At 44.3% G+C, this 16753-nt stretch overlaps 1 protein-coding gene and 1 long non-coding RNA gene across 3 annotated transcripts; one reads left to right on the top strand and one right to left on the bottom strand.

Moving 5' to 3' along the window:
• Nucleotides 1–5699: 5699 nt before the first annotated feature.
• Nucleotides 5700–13723, bottom strand: LOC147754467 (uncharacterized). 2 transcript variants are annotated; one of them, XR_015317095.1, is made up of 3 exons: nucleotides 13584–13723; nucleotides 11836–12080; nucleotides 5700–7900 (listed from the first exon to the last, which is right to left on the bottom strand). It is a non-coding gene; the product is annotated as an uncharacterized LOC147754467 (long non-coding RNA). The 2 variants fall into 2 exon arrangements; XR_015317094.1 differs by lacking the exon at nucleotides 5700–7900 and having other exon boundaries at nucleotides 11520–12080.
• Nucleotides 12076–16031, top strand: LOC111254635 (protein O-mannosyl-transferase TMTC2-like). Its single transcript, XM_022815692.2, has 2 exons — nucleotides 12076–15738; nucleotides 15854–16031. Exon 1 carries the CDS (start codon nucleotides 12501–12503, stop codon nucleotides 15228–15230), a length of 2730 nt encoding a protein of 909 aa, XP_022671427.2. The 5' UTR covers nucleotides 12076–12500; the 3' UTR covers nucleotides 15231–15738; nucleotides 15854–16031.
• The last annotated feature ends 722 nt before the right edge of the window (nucleotides 16032–16753 follow it).

The raw sequence follows: 16753 nt of genomic DNA, 5'->3' as shown, positions 1-16753 counted from the left end.
AGGGAAAACTTCATATTTTTAAATAAAAATCCGATGACGGCAAAAACAACGGCAACGGCGGCAAAATGCTAAGGTGTGATGTGCTCGCTTACCTCACTGATGGCGGCACCACTGACCCATAACAGCAGGAGCAGCCGGCGCCACCGCTTCCCTTATTTTTCACTGAGGGACAAGGACCGCCGACGGAAGTAATGAAGGTGACTGATAACATTGATTTTACTCGGAGCAGGTTTTTGTTAGTAGGAAATTTCGCTAACGCTTCGCCACAACACTCAGTAGCAGTAAGGGCCGCAGCAAAACCCGCGGGTTGAGTGTTCATTTTAGACGGGCACACTTCATATCGGCTGAGGCTCATCGATAAGGTCATCGTGGTGTCCTGCTTCAGAGAGTTCACGTTGGACACCTCCAGTGTCGTTCGAATGATCATTAAAAGTGTACGTAGTGTAAAAGGCTGCTTTTGAGACAAAGTTAATTGAGTTTAGGAATGATGTTAGCCAGCGAAGTGTCGAGAAGCGCTATTTAGAGAACTCGTAATACTTTTGCGTAGACCTATAATTTATTTAGTTATATACGATTCACATCAAAGAAAGGTATGAGTACTGTGCTTGAATGACCGAAACAATGCATGTATCGCCATGCTGTCGAACCCTATAGTGCTGTTTCTTTTTTACTATGTATACTTGGACATAACATGCCTCTCATTCCCTCTGCGTTTATCGATGATTGTTTCGTACTCATATATCACTTATATTTAATTTGTTAGTTGTATTTTCTAAGCTAACTGAATTAATGGGTAAATAAACTAACATATATTATTGTTATTTTCACTGGACTTTACAATTAGGCAACCTACATAAAGGGCATCTACCTCTAGTCAGATATGTACTGGAACTCCTATGCACGTTTTAGGGATGGCAGCAATCGCGTGATTTCTTTAATTCGCTACTTTGAGCGCATTATCTGCAAATGAGCCATTATAGAACAGACACTTGGCAAGCCATAAACGAGACGCCGCTTTTTTACGCGCAGGACTTCACACGCGAGATCATGGACGATGGGTGCAGGCACGTACCCTATTTCTTTTCCTTCTTCAATGGACGTTCGCGCACCCCTTTTTTCGTATGATCCTTACTATTTTCTGTACGACCCATGCTAGGCATTTGCTGCTAAACGGTAGATCTACACCTTTACATAAAATCTATATATGAGGGATATATGTTGGTAGGACAAAATAACGCGCCAATGAAAATGATCTAATGAATAAAACTGAATAATATCTTGCTGAAGTGTAATGTAGTTGCACGAAAATGATCTGTAAGATATAAAAGTAAAAATCACATAATTATAGGACTTTTGCACAGTTCCTTCATCAAGTTCAGTCCTTAATTGACGGGGCGTATAAAAATAGAAAAGCATGACAACATCAATTATATTTTACTAAAATTAAACTAATCTTATAGGAATAAGCAATGCAACACAGTGCTCAGAAAAATCGAATAGAAAAATTTTACTACACAGTTAATCCGTTGAGAGCAACCCACTGAGTTGAATCTCTGCTATATACATACCCGTATATACACATGCGTTCATATGAACAGACAGCGAAGCACAAATCCGTCCCGGTCCCACACAATTATTACTACGCACAGCTATTAACAAAGAGCTACCCATTTCCGTTTACCTCTTCGAATAGAAATACGAAGTACAGTCTCGTCTATCTATTGTGCTCTTTCTCATCCCCCCCCCCCCCTCCACATCCCTAGTCCCACTTTCACACGATATGTGCTCCCCAAAAAGGCAAAGGTAGCTACTGTCCCTTCCTTTTAAGGGCAAGAATGGCATTGCTTCGAAGAGCCATTGCTCATCCGTCCGCTGCCTCGGGCTAGGGAAATTACCTCACCCGGCAACAGCGCTGCTGTTGTCACAAACGCCGTATACCCACCCGGCCGGTGGCCGACAGACAAGCGGCCTCGAGACATCGTTGTCTCGCCTAGCAGACGTCTCGTAGCCGGTAGCCGATTTTACCGCCGCTACCACCGCTTCGTCGCCAAACCTAGCGAACTCTACTACTACTACTACTACCAACCTACACTTGCAAGCGCGATTCTGGGGGCATTCAACCTCTCCTACCTCCGCCGTTACCGCCACCGCCTTGCACCTCACAGTGGCTTGTTCACTGTTCCGGCTACCCTCGTTCCCCGTCTGTGCCCACACGTCATCGGTCTCCTATTTCAAGTGATGTGGAGGCACTGAGATGGTCGTAGGTAATCTTCTTATACAGCATCTGCTAGAGTCTCTACGAGGAGAGAGAAGTTGGTCTCTAGAAGCTGTAGATGAACGAGAGGAAGAAGACGAAATCGAGAAAACGAAGTTGAAGACGCCGGTGTGTAGCAATAGTCACCCACATGCAGACTTACAAACTGAACAGTGGCAACGTACCCGTGCGGATCGTGCCCTGCGGCGGTCGGGTGTTGCATCGTAGTCGCTCGGAGGCCAAAGCGAAACAGCTGGCTAGACAGCTGGAGCAGAAAGACCAAGCGTCCGTAGTCTGTTGCCTCTTTACGAACAGTGAAAACCTTAGCAGTCAACGAAAATGAGGAGATGCTCTCAGAACAGCATTTTGTATGAGTACAATATATAAATGTACGACTAGTGTTGCTGCATAGTACTGCTTCTAGATGTTTATATATTATCCATGTTCTACTCGCGTTGCGTTAGACTTGTTGTTGTGATGGATGCATATGGCCGACTAAACGAAAGAGAGAAAGGAGGAGAAAGAGAGGAGGCCAATCCTGTCCCTTCGCTCTCCTGCGCAACGGTAGAGCTCCTGAAGCAAAGGTGATGTAGGTCCTGCATTACATCGGTGGATTTACAGCGTAGCAGATCGCCGTAAACTAGGAAGTAAACACGCGGAATATATAAATGACCGTGTGGGTTATACATATGCTGTATGTTACTGCGGGCCGTACCAAATAAACCATTTCTAATCGGCCGAAGATAAGCGGGCGAGAGAAACACAAGTCGGAAAATCATAATACACGCCAGACAGACGTAGACCAAGTTCCTTGCGTTGTATCGATGGCGTAGCAGTGTGTTGGTATATGATACGCAAGTATACATAAGTGTTTGTGCGATACCTGATCATTTTCCTACCTGTGCATCCTTCCTACTATCCGATTTAGCTTTGTCGTTCGACCATCCATTTCTTCCAGTAACGTCACCGGTAGGAGCGAGCGGTTCCTAGGAATAGGCGAGGAAAAAAGGCAGGTAGGCAGAGAGGCAGGAGAGAATAGTGAAAAGAAAAAAAAAAGATTAATCTTAACATTGGTCCATCGCTTTATTTATCATTTGTCCTAACAGTCTCGTGGCAATTTATGACGCCTATGGGCTGTGATCGCGCAGGGAGAGACAGAGCATCTACGACCACGAACGCGGAAGAAGACCTGTGAGGCAGGGCGATGAATCCCTGAATCCTGCTTCGCCTTAATGGTAAGCCAACACCTCGTTCTATTTTCAATACAACAGGCTTACGTCTGCCCGGCAGATGCAGGAGGCCGAAGTAGCAACGACCAGCTGTACCAACTATATAGCAATAGCTGTGGTAGCAGCAGCAATGGTTCAGACACCGGTGGGGGTACGTCTTCAGGAAGCGCGTGCTTCGCTTCTTAGTTCCTGTCACCGTCCATGGCCAGTCTTCGTAAGATGTCTATTGCCGCTGATGCGGATCGTGTTGTTGTCGCAGATGTGCTGTGTGACCGCCTCCGACGCCTGTGACTTGTGAGCGAGTTCTCCTGGACCGAAGGCGTCGTCTGTGCTACTGGCTATCCTATCCCGCTGACTGGCCGGGCCATGGTAAGGGCCTAGTGTTCGTTGAGGTGTCATCAGGACAACATCCATGGTACATCATGGAATAGCACCATCGTAGCATAAGCAACGGCTGGCTGGCTGGTTGACGATGCGACAAAAAACACTTGATGTAACTGACGCAGGGCGCGAAGAAACGCGAAAGCAGGCGAAAGGAAGCCTACTCGCCGATGCCAACCTAGTCGATGCCTCAGCGAACGCACATGGACCTCACCGGCTAGGGGGTTTCCGTTTCGATGGAATGGTGATAACAGGCATTGGCACTATGAGAAGGAATGCAGGTGATCACGAAAGCAGATGCAAGATGACGCAAAGAAAGCGCCCTTGTTCTAAGGCTGGCGACGAGACGGGCTCAAACAAGTATGAACCATTGGATCGTCAGCTATTGAATGGGTATTCCCTGGGTAGAAAATTCGCTCTTTGAAGATTATGAATTTGCCGGGACGGCATTGGACGACAACAGCTGATGCCTACAGAGAAGTTCCGCAACAAAACTATTCATATGTGGCCCGAGGTGTTAGTATGCTCTATTTATTCGCTGTTTAAGCTGCAGGTAGGTGGAAACAATTACGGGTTTTCAAAAGTAAAAACCCTGGATGTACCTTCCTGGGTGCAACCGATGGGTTACTGTATTTACTATTTTACGGCACACTAATTTGTTGCTATGTTAAATTGGGAGAACTTTACTTTCGATAGAATTAACGCAGTTAACATGCATCGTTAAATATGCTACGGTATTTTATACGATTAACTTAAAATTAATTATAGTTAATTTTGTACATTATGGACTTGGTAAGAATAAATCTAGGTAAATTGCGATTCGGCCACCATACCGAACAAGATTACGACCCTGACAATATTTCTTAATAAACCTGAGTACGATTTCTAAGAGCGACTATTTCACGCTGATTCTGCCTGTAAATTGATTCGGCACTCTGCTAAGTACGTCAATGTAACCCAAGAGCTTCACATCTTGGAATGATGGATAAAGTAAAATATGTTCTTATGAAAAGTTTAAGTTCTCTATAGAATTCCATTGCCGTGATGCGTTATGTACTTGCTGCGAATCATCTTCGCTACCAGTGACAAGAGGCTAGTCACTACTTCATAGCTTCTACACGCTTAAGTTCATGCATATGCACAGCACTGTACAATATCTTCATTCTGCACTAATGAAGATCGCTAAAATTCAGTAAGAGCCAAGATATTCTCTCATGAATTCTAAACCTTCCGCATTTTTATTCAACGGCCGCGTGATTGGTTATACAAGTAGGCTAAGCAGAGACCAAAGCCCCAGAACACTTCTTAACCGACTCAAGGGCGTTAGGGTATCGTACTTGGTGTCTAGCAACAATAGGCTTCAAGTGGTTGACTGATGCTGCTAGGCAAGCGCCCTCGCTAGTTTTAAGGCAAAGTGACAATTCACTATTTAGAATAAGTTAGTAGAGAGAGGACATAAGGTACGGACGATAAGAGGACTATAAGAAAGGATAACGAGCGATATCGATTGCTATCTCAAATCATCGCATCGAGCACGAATTTTTCTAGCGGAAAGAACAGGTTTCGGCTGTGGAAACATCAGCAGCACGAGATCAATACATAGGCAGGCCCAAGTCGAAAAGGTGGTGTTCCTAGGACGCCCCATGAAGAGGCGGGGAAATTCAAAATGGATGTTTTCCTTACTCGACGAGAGCCGTCATTTGAACAATGAAAATGAATAGGTAAGCTGGCGCGAAACAAGAAGTGTGTGCGTGTGCAGTTTTTAGAAAATGACAGCTGTGAATGGGCGAAGTAATAAATTACACATAGATTTAACTGAATGAAAACAAATTAAAGGAAATCTTTACTATATTTAAAAAAACTGGTTTTAGCCTTTATTACTTTTGGGATTACCGCAGGAAATTTGCTAACGCTGCCACGAATGGATATAGCTCTTAAATACACTCCATAGAACAACCGTACTTAAAATTTATAGTGGCATATTTTTGGATATAAGTGTGAATACTAATACATTATATAAAGAACATAAAAATTTTATTGCTTTATTCACGTTTCCTCATACTATTAGGTCTTTACAAACAAATCGAATAAACTTTCAAATGAAGTGGCTTTTGAACTCATCTGGCTGGAATGGTGATTTCATAATATGTTAAAAAGCAGATAGTATTTTTTATTTTCCATTCACTTGTCTCAGCGCTATCACAGATTTTGAACAACTATATACGTACCATCCTCGTTGCCATAGCTAATTTTTTTTCTCCATAATTGTTCAAAGTATGTCTATTCTGGGATATGTTTGCCTATCGGATGCCGTTTTTAGAGCACGAAAACCGTAATCACACGAATTTAGATAGAGAAAATAGGTGAACTGAAGTCTACGTTGGATATTTTTTTGCTTAATTCAAAACCTCATTGAGGCATGGCGATGAAATCTAGCGTTATCACCGATTACTGTGTCATCCTTTTGGTCCTTTGAACGACCCTTTTGAGTAACTCGAAATAGCAAACTGCATTTATGTCCTTTTTTTTCTGCGAGTATCTCATAATAGCAGATTCCTTTACAACTATTGCTATCACCTTATGTTCGAACTTATTCGATACGATGGCTCAATTGGGTATCTTTTTCGGCTGATGCCATTGTTATACCTAAACGTTCTCTGGCTGGCAGTAGAGGCCGAAGCATGCCTTATCTCGGCGGACGGGTTTTTTCTTGATTAAAAATCCATAAAATGTACCATACGCATTTTTAACTGGGTTCGAGTTAACACACAGTGGATATGTTTAGGTTATAATTCCGTAACACATTACATGTGATATGCCAGCTTTGGTCAACAGGCAACAATATTAGGCCCAAAACTCTGCTTTCGTGGATAACTTCTTCAATAGAGGCAATGCGTTTTTATTTTTCGGGTCCTGGCATTTGGTCAACTATTCGCCGGCCTTGTGCGTCCCGGTCTTTGTTCTTAACATGTACACAATACTTTTGCTTAATGGCTTCTTGCCTAGTGTCGTCACCGATCTTCGATAGGTTTCCGCAGTCATGTGGCTCTCGACGAATAAAAACTTAAGCAATAAATGTTACTTTTCGGAACCAAAGGTTGTCTTTCTTCTGAGCCTGCTAACCCCTGACAGAAATTCAATCATAAGTTTCTAGAGCACTGACCTATTCACCAGCTCTTTCGTCTGCAAGCGCCGCGAAATTTAAAAGTAATTTAGTTTTAAAATTCGCCAGATTCGCTTGTAAGAGCTTAATACATTATCTCAATGAATGATCAGGCGTTGCTTAATCGTTTAAATCTATCAGATGGCCACTAAGTCTTAGACCATAACACGTTACATGTCTTTTTCTATATTACGATTTCCGGTTTTTGATCCCTGTATGCTAATCATTATTATACCACATCATAGCAAAGGAAATACCACATACTATTTCACTGAAACCGCAGTACCATACTCATGCAGATAATATAATAACCATATTCCATATAAGGAACAGTAATAGAGTGGTACAATGATAGCACTCGATCGTAGAGTGTGCCATACGCGTAACTAAACGACACACACAGACTGTTTTGTCGCCACAGACCCTAACTAACAACAAAGGGCAGACCCGTAGGCGTGTGAATCAGGAGAAGGTCCGTGAATGCTATACCTCGTTTTGCACAGCCTATAACCACGCATGGGCTCCGCCGTCCACAAATGACAATGTACGACCTCCTACGTCTAGCGGTTACAACACAGAACAAAGCACTTCGTTTCTGTGAGGTCGCGTGCCGTTGCCTTAAGTTCAGTTGCAGCTGGTACAGGACCCTCGCTGTCATGCTTGCAATCCTTGTCAGGTTCAGTCTGCTGTGGTCCGCCCCGCTGTCGCCCACTGACTATTCCGTGGGACTCTATCTGAGTAGCGAGCGGACTCTTTTGGGCTGAATATGGGACCTTGTCACGATTCTGTGAAACATTCATGAGTTACCCTCGCCTCAACCCCATTCAACGGTAGTAACGGTGACAGCAGCAGTAAGGGAAGCATGGTCCGCGCCTGCAAATCAAAGAATATGAAGTTGCCTAGATTGTCCAGTTATGCCATTCGCTGGCTAAGCGACAGCGATCAGAATAGATGTATGGCAGCATCGTACTTGTAGAATATGTCTAAAGAGATTACACATATCGGTACCTTGTCTATGGCGACAAGTGCTAGTACGGGACATACTGTCTGGAATGATTTTGTTGCATAACTGAATACAAGCGGCTATCGGCGAAGTAGAAATAGAAATTGCCGAATGAGCTCCTGCTAAATCTATTTATGTACAGTTGGCTGGTTCCAACTAGCCGTCTTCGTGGCATCTGCTCTACTGTCGGGAAAATTGGAAGGCACTACCGTATCTTTTTTTAGCGCCCTTCGATGCGAACTCATCGTTTCCGGCAGGGCAGTAATCCTTCCTCTCAGAATAACGCCGTCAACCGGTATTGTGCTTGATTATGTTGTTGTATGAAGGCAATGTGCTACGCAACCCATAACCCAGGTGAAGGCGAGGATTGCTGGGCGTTCGGTGCCGTGAGATTCAACTGATAGGCGAGAGGCAATGTGCGTGGTGAAATCGAAAAGCTTTGCAAACTCTACTTGAAAGGTAATGTCAGCTTGAATGAATGTTTCATAGCTCCTTTTCCTTCGTTCGATTTCATCTTAGCTTAACGATCTCCGATGACAGGGGCTTAGAAGGGGATCGTGCACGAGCGTTATAGACAGTGCTACGCGGGCTTCAGCGTGAATCTATTGAAACAGGCTGAAGATCGGGTCAGATCGGCGATCGAAGCAAACAGCTTCCTGTAGAGCCTAGGAGGTCTTGTCCCTAGGCGCGTCGCGCCTGTCTCGCCAGCTTCAGGTAGCAAGACGCTCTACCTCCCAGGTAAAAGAAAGATGGCATTTCGTAGCTTTCCCAACTTATCTAAGCTTCTCCTTCTTTCTCCTTTGTGTGCCTCACTGCACCCCTCAGCCCAATCTCAAAAGAGCACAAGAAAACTAGCGTGGTCTTACATCCGCCCATGTCCATGCGTTCGTCACCACCAAGCAGACCTAGCCCCGATATTCAATTCACGCCCTACTATCGCCAAAGGTGAACGGGACCCAGACAAGCAGGCCGCTACTGTAAAAACCGCGTGATTTATTATTAGTCTTTGATAATCTCTTTTGCTCTGGCCCCTCCTTATCATTGTTCATCTTTTGCTTATGTACCTTATAGAAAACACAGACACGCTCATGCATAAGAGCTTGTTTCCCGCATTCTTGTCATTAGCTTTTACCCCTGACAAACGCGAACAACTATTATTTTAATGAAAATCACCAGAAAAGTAACAGTTCGAACAATTAGTTTTTAGTGCTACTGCTGTTGCTGCTATTGTAACTGTGTATTACTGATGCACGCGGCGCGACTCAATCTTCAGATCCGGGCCTAGTTCACCCATACAATACTCAGCACTTCCGTCGTTCTGCCTCAGATTAATGGCAAGCTACTGGATAACTACAATCCATTCATAGGGAAGTGACTATAGGCAAACCGGCAATATTACCTATTTTTTTGCCTTCCCTCGAAGCATCAGCGGCGGCTGGGTTGGACCAAACCTAGTTTCTTTGTTTGGTTCTTTTTTCGTTTTTGGCTCTCGCAGTTGTAGAAAGAGCGCTGCAGAGAACGAGGCCAGTCGGGAACGGAGCAACGTACAAAAAATGGATCGAACTCATAAATCACGTACGTTTTGTAGTCCTTGTTGGTTTGCGATCGCAGTTACAAACAAGGGAACAAGAAGCAAATCTTCACCTTTCGGTAAAAACGACGCCCAATCCTAAGCTTCTGAACAGCAGGACAGCCATCGCATCTTTGATCTATCCCCTTCTACACTCAGACTGTTTCAGGACTCATCGAACGTGCCTGTGCTTGGGTAACTGATGAAAAAGTGAGAGGAAGGGAGGGAGGGCTGCCCAAATACTAAATGCGACCACCAATCTAAATGCTTGCTAGGACCGGATACCGGTGGCGAGCCTGCCTTCGCTGCCTGCCGGTTGTTCGCTATGGTAATTACAGGTAATCATAAACAATAGCCAGCCAACTAATCCACCCATAATAATAATGATAACAATAATAATTAAAGGCCCGGCCGATGAACGCAAGTTACGATGGGCGCGAATGAGTAAAGGAGACGAGTAGGTTGAGAGTCCGGTTGTTGAGTGGAAATGCGTACACTAAAGTAAGTTGCCGGCAACTTTGATGTCTTGGATTGAAATACAACAAGAGGGAAACAGAACGAGAACAAACTAGGAATATTATAGTGAGCAGCAACGGATATAGAAATGAAATAAATATATGGTATGGTCGTATAATTCGAAAAAGCCAAAGACGTCAAAGGGTGGTGTAGTGAAAATACTGCAATCAGGAATGGACAAAAAGAAAAAAGACCATCTTCTGCCGAAAATTAAGTTGCAAGCTAACTATATAGCTAGAAATAGATGGACTAACACAGTAAATACAACTGCAAAGGATAAGGACGGGTCCGTTCGCATAAACAGAAAAACGTGACTACGACCATGCCGATACGTCACGGTAATTAAGGTTACACGTTATACCCCAAATATTTTGCCAAAGTATTGATAAGGTAGTCTATAAGAACTGAAACATTCACGAAACAGACGGATTTCATAAGAGTACATGATACTTTTAGACAATTGAAAGACAACTCGGTTATGGTCAAAGAATATATTGTTAGAATGTAACACTATTAGCATTTCTACCTACGTGCTTTGTTTTTTTTTGACTACAGATTGCGAGAAAAATAAACCTAAACAACAGCCTAAGTCAACATTGCTTCTCAACTATTCCAATTCAGAATTTACTTTGAATTCCCAAAGCGACGGGTAAAATTAAGTAGTGCCCGCGGATAAGAACAATGAAAAAGTTCGTTTCGGAAGATTTGGAAAAGTTTATACCATTCTATAGAGTAAATTAAAAGTACTAAAAGTAAGCCAGGAACCGCATTGAAAAGGACTACTTGTAAAACTATAAAAAAAGGTTGATTAAGTGGACCTTTAGGACAAACCTCCATACAAAATATCACAGCGAGACATCATATAACAAACACGAATCTCGCTTGCTTCCAGAGTAGAATATAACGCTTAAAAAATAAGTATAAAGAGAAAGCATCAAATCGAACGTTGATTACGATGGCAAACTGCAGAACGGTGAGCAAAGCAAACGTCCGTAATTTCAAAGTAGCTATATTTATGAGTAAATCAAATCTAGTTATTATCAGAATCCGTTCGGTACTGTCCTACGAGGTACAACAGAACCCTAAATCTTCACCCCCAAATCCGCCAGTTTCATCGTTAAGACAAAAATGAATTTTTCTTAAAAATAGCAATCCGATTGGACCGATCACCGACCTGCGAAGCGGCGAAAATGAATTAAAAAAGAAAAAAGAAACGTCTCCGGTTAAAAATATGTTTCATTTCAACAACTGCACTTCTAGCACCGGAAGATCGAACTGAATCGCTCCGAAGATATTTGTTTGAAGATAGTGGAGAAGTCACACGTGTTCTTCATACTGGACAATCCGGAAGATTTCCTTAATTGACACAGTTTGTGTTTGGCTTAAAAAAGATGCCAGCCAGATTTTAAAAGCATGCCTTGATGAATAAACTAGTCACTGTTTATTGAATTCTGCCTTATACCTAGATGACAAAAATGTTATAGGGGAAATGCTACTTCTGTATCCGGAAACGAGTCACCGGCAATGTGCATTGCAATGGATTTACGTAACTATTTTAGGTAGTTAAATTTCTTTTAATACATGTAAAAACATGCGACGTATCGTTTGAAACGTACCGTACAGCTGATTTTGCACGCCATCATTTCGATGGTATAGAAGTATCATTATAAATGTTAATGCATAGTATGGTAGTTCTCAGTTAGCTATAGAGAACCCGACCTGATTTTAAAGGATCACTTCTTGCGCTATTATCCGAGGTACGCAATCAAGGCCCCGCCATTAACGCAGATTGAAACGAAGCCTGAGGAGCTGTTCACATTATAGTAGTTAACAATATCGTGAAGTACACCACGATTTGTGACTATTCATGGCAAAATCAGGCTGTCATTTGAATTTCGTTCGATCAGATTAATGAGAGACACGACTGCAACAGCGAGTGAGGTAGGGGAGTCGTCCAGACAATCCTAAAAGAGATGACACATTAAAGAAAACCCTAAAAAGCTAGGACAAGCCAGTTCATGAAGAAATGCCCTAGGTGTTATATCCAGTGTGTCCTATAACCATTTCCTTAATATTATTCAGGTAGGTTATAAGTAACAAAATATTTACGTTTATCTAATAATAATTTAGCTAATAAAGGAACGTCTAACAATAAACAATGGTTGAGCAATAGACATGACAGAAATTATCAGAATGTGTTTTTACTGAGCGCTTTATCTACGAGTTCTTCTTTAACCGAAATTGTTCTCTCAAGTAGACTTTAACTGCTTGAAATTTCCAGGCTGCCCGCACGAGATTCGAAAACGGCCTACTAAAAAATTCCACAAAGATCAGACGCCAGCAACACGACGAAGAAACGCGACGGTCGCTGGAGTCATCGCTCCATGACGCTTCTTCCTTCGCCTCGACTCGTTCAGCTGTCGTTCTCTCTCTCGCCGCCTCGGAATCGGAGCCTACCGAAGTTGCTCCCAACTACTCATTCTCCATATGCAGAGAGCGCAGTACCTCCATCCACTCCAGCTCCACTATCAAAGGCAATGCTACCGGCACAAGCACGACACTGGATGCAGCGCCCCCTAGACGCCCTCGCGCTCCAGCGGCGGGGGGGGGGGGGGGTCAGGCCGGGAGGCCATAGCCAAAACACTCCCGTCTCGGCCTTCAGTCCGAGAGACCGGGCCGAACTGAATGCCGGCTGTATGGCTGCCAACACGACGCTCGTCGTAGCTGCGGCCATCCTGCTGGCCACAGCCGTCTACCTAAATACTCTGCCAGCAGATTTTGCCTACGATGACAACCGTGCAATCGTATCGAACCAAGACGTCCGACCAACGGAGCCTCTGCGGAACGTGTTTACTAACGATTTCTGGGGCACGCCACTGCGTCATTCCGGATCGCACAAGTCGTATCGGCCACTGTGTGTGTTATCCTTCCGGCTAAACTACCTCCTCAGTGGAATGGACCCCCGAAGCTATCATCTGTTAAACGTGCTACTTCACGCTATGGTAGCGGCATTATTCGCGTGGCTGGCTGGAACCCTGTTCGCCTGGGAAGAAGTGCCGACGTTCCTGGCGAGCATCATGTTCGCTTCACATCCGGTCCACACGGAGGCAGTAGCAGGCGTCGTGGGACGTGCGGATGTGGGCGCCTGCGCTTTTTTTCTTGTTGCGCTCTTCTCGTATATGAAATATTGTGAAAGTCGCGACGATTCCGTCAGCGTCGAGTCAAAACAGCATAAAAAGACCTATCTCCGAACGACGCTCGGCCTGACAATGGCAAGCATGCTAACAAAAGAACACGGTATCACCGTTTTATCGGTGTGTGCAGTGTACGATCTACTCGTGGCGCAACGTTGTAACCTAACGGATATCGTGAACCTCCTACGGAATAAGCGGAAAAAAGGATTACACCTTGAGGGGATAGTGAATTTGGCTTGTACCGCTATGGTACTTCTAGCGCTTCGTGTTTACCTCATGGGATTGTCGCCGCCAGCGTTCTCCAGCTCAGACAATCCGGCAGCCGATGATAAGTCATTGTTGACTCGCACGTTGACGTTCCTATATTTACCAGTGGTCAATCTTCAGCTGTTGTGCTATCCGAAATGGCTGTGTTTTGATTGGTCAATGGGCTCCATCCCGCTAATTCGCTCCTTCCAAGATCCGCGCAATATGCTGTCGCTTTTCCTCTACGCGGTGCTTACGTTCATCACGAGCCGGCTCTTGCGTGCAGTGAACGCCCGCGCCGACATCACGTGTAACGTGAATAACAACAACGAGCCATGTCAATGTGAAACGAATGTTCGGATTGACGCTAGCGTACTGGGTATGGCGATGTTGGTACTGCCGTATCTGCCTGCATCAAATCTGTTCTTCTACGTGGGCTTCGTTGTCGCCGAACGTGTTCTTTATATTCCGTCAATGGGCTATTGCATTCTGATCGCTATCGGCGCGGATTACCTGTACAAGAATATGCCCAATATCAAATACATTTGGATAGGTACACTTGCGTTGCTCGTGATCAGTTATATGGCACGAACCATGCAACGCAATGAAAACTGGCTCAATGAAGAAAGTTTATATCGCTCCGGAATTACGGTTAACCCCCCTAAGTCCTACGGCAATCTGGGAAACATTCTCAGCCAAGCGGGACGGAAAAGTGAAGCCGAGCAGGCATATCGCAAGGCGCTACAGTATCGTCCAAATATGGCAGATGTTCACTATAATCTTGGCCTACTCATGCACGAACAGGGTCGGTATGATGAGGCTCTTGAAAGCTACCAATTGGCAGTCCAATATCGACCCACACTTGCTCTAGCCCATTTGAACATTGGTTTAATTCTCGTCATTCTTGGACGGAAATACGAAGCTGAAACCGTTTTTAAACATACTGCCGGCATTGATGGTACCGGTTTGAAAGATCCGAAACTTCACGAGGCAACCAAGACTTCTGCACTGTACAACCTGGGTAAACTGTACGCCGACGACGGCAAGCATCGTCTGGCCTTGAAAGTATTTGAACGTGCTGTTACCACGATGCCCCGCTCATACCAACCTCAATCGCTCTATAATATGATTGGCGAGACTTATGCCCGTATGGAGAATTTTTCCGAAGCAGAAAAGTGGTACCTGGAAGCCCTCAAAGTCAAGCCTGACCATGTACCCGCGCTATTAACGTACGCCAAACTTCTGGCCCGTGTTAATAAGTCTGCCGACGCAGAAAAGCACTTTAAGCGAGCGATCGAAATCCGGCCGGGTGACACCGCCTCGTATCGTCATTACGGCCAGTTTCTTCAAGACCACAAGCGGTACCGTGACGCAGCCAACGTGATTCTTAAGGCAGCCCGCCTAGTTTCGTACGATTTTGAGACGGTGTTCGCGGCCGCGAGCGCCCTCCGTGAGGCGGGCCGCAATCAAGAGGCGGAGTCTCTGTACAGAAAGGCCGCCCAACTCCGGCCTCGCGACCACGTCGCCCATCTCAATCTTGGCGCCATGCTTCACGTCAACGGCAAGTTGGCCGAGGCCGAATCTGCCTATCTGGCCGCGTTGGACATACGGCCAGGTGATGGCCAGACCACCAGCAATCTGGCCAAACTGAAACATTTGCTCAATAAACAATAAAAATCACATCGAAATCAAAATCAGAGTCGCCGACCTAAAGTTCACAAAGATAGTGTAGAGGATTTGGAACGTCAAACACAACGGCAAAAACGGCAGAAGCGACAACGACGGCGACAGGCCAATCGGTGAATCGGGAGCAGGTGACTTCAGCGGACCTTTCGAGCCTGCGCATGAATAATAACGACTACAAGAGACATTCGTAAAAATCGACAGAGCTATTTAACTCGAAGGGTATTTCTTGATTAGACGACGTTCATGCGATGGCCGCGAGAACGAACGTGGGGAACGGAAAGTTTTTGTACAGTAACTACCGGTGATACGTGGCTAGCAAATAGTCCACAGAATCGAAAGGAAGATGTCGGTACCGTACTATTAAGACTGGCATGAACTCCTTCTCATCAGATCCCTTCGAAGAAGACTAGTAAATCTGCGATGTACAACTGGTGGAAAACTCGTTGAACGGTATTGGTGGGCGGTGCTACTTGTTCAAAAAAAACTTGTTCTCTCGGTAAAAGAATCTTGTTTACGTGAATTCATCATCGTAACGTATACTTCGATCCGTGAAATATCACTTCCGTTCTAGACATGACTATAACCACTAATATTTTTATGAAATTTTTCAGTTTTGCAAGAAAGACTTAGAAAAACAAGACACCTGGGAGCCGAAACTCGCGAATGAATCACGCCCAAAATGGATAACACCGATGGAAGGCGTCGGTTGTTACGATAGGGACAATATGTGCAAGAAATGTATATATTAACTGTAAATAAATTTAATATACATGCCGAAGATTACGATGAGCTTTCTGTGTTGTTATTTCAGAACATGCAAGCATATACTTGATTTAGTATATTCCGAGGTCATATCTGGCTTTCGGTCGTCTTTAATGGAGCTAAATACTGCTACTGAACAGACTAAAATCTTTAAAAAAATGACCAACGTCTTTCCCCAGTTGTCCTTGGTTCATTTCTGCATGTATTTAGACAGATTGGCGTTTAGACTTGACAAAATGTTAGACCATCCAGTTCTGACCCTGAAGATAACCCTGACATTTCCAAATAAGCCATTCGGCCCACTGCTTTGAGGAAAGCTGAATAAACTAGGCTGCCAAACGAAATGGTGTAAACGAGAATGAGATAAAAAATTTACCTAGGCGAGCGACGTGAGTAGTTCTTCAAGCTTCACCTTTAGTATTAAAGTGCAAACAATTTATTTGTACAGCTGCTGGTTTATAACACATATTAAGGTCGCAGGCAACGTTTCACTTGCAAGGATGCCAGGTCAATTCTCTGCCGGGTTCCCATATAGCTTCGAACGCTTCATTTACGTATTTTCAAGGCCCTAGACATATGTTAGTCGTCGAATCTGCCGGTAATTAAATAAAAATTTCACCTGTTAGTTGAAAATTCTGGAAAAACAAAGCCTATTTCTATCACAGCCGACAAAATAAGATCCTCTTGTTCTAGCACGTGTCAAGAATGGTATAAAGTTCTAATATGTGTTCCAATATGGATATGTGATC

This window comes from Varroa destructor, unplaced genomic scaffold, assembly GCF_002443255.2.
Source record: "Varroa destructor unplaced genomic scaffold, Vdes_3.0 BEIS01000007.1, whole genome shotgun sequence".
In the NCBI taxonomy this organism is placed as follows: domain Eukaryota; kingdom Metazoa; phylum Arthropoda; class Arachnida; order Mesostigmata; family Varroidae; genus Varroa; species Varroa destructor.
Note: the sequence above shows the minus strand (reverse complement) of the source record. Positions and strands in the feature narration are given on the sequence as shown.

What these genes read in the sequence shown, in the direction of transcription:
- LOC111254635 (XM_022815692.2), top strand. Translation starts at nt 12,501, where the DNA reads ATGACGCTTCTTCCTTCGCCTCGACTCGTTCAGCTGTCGTTCTCTCTC.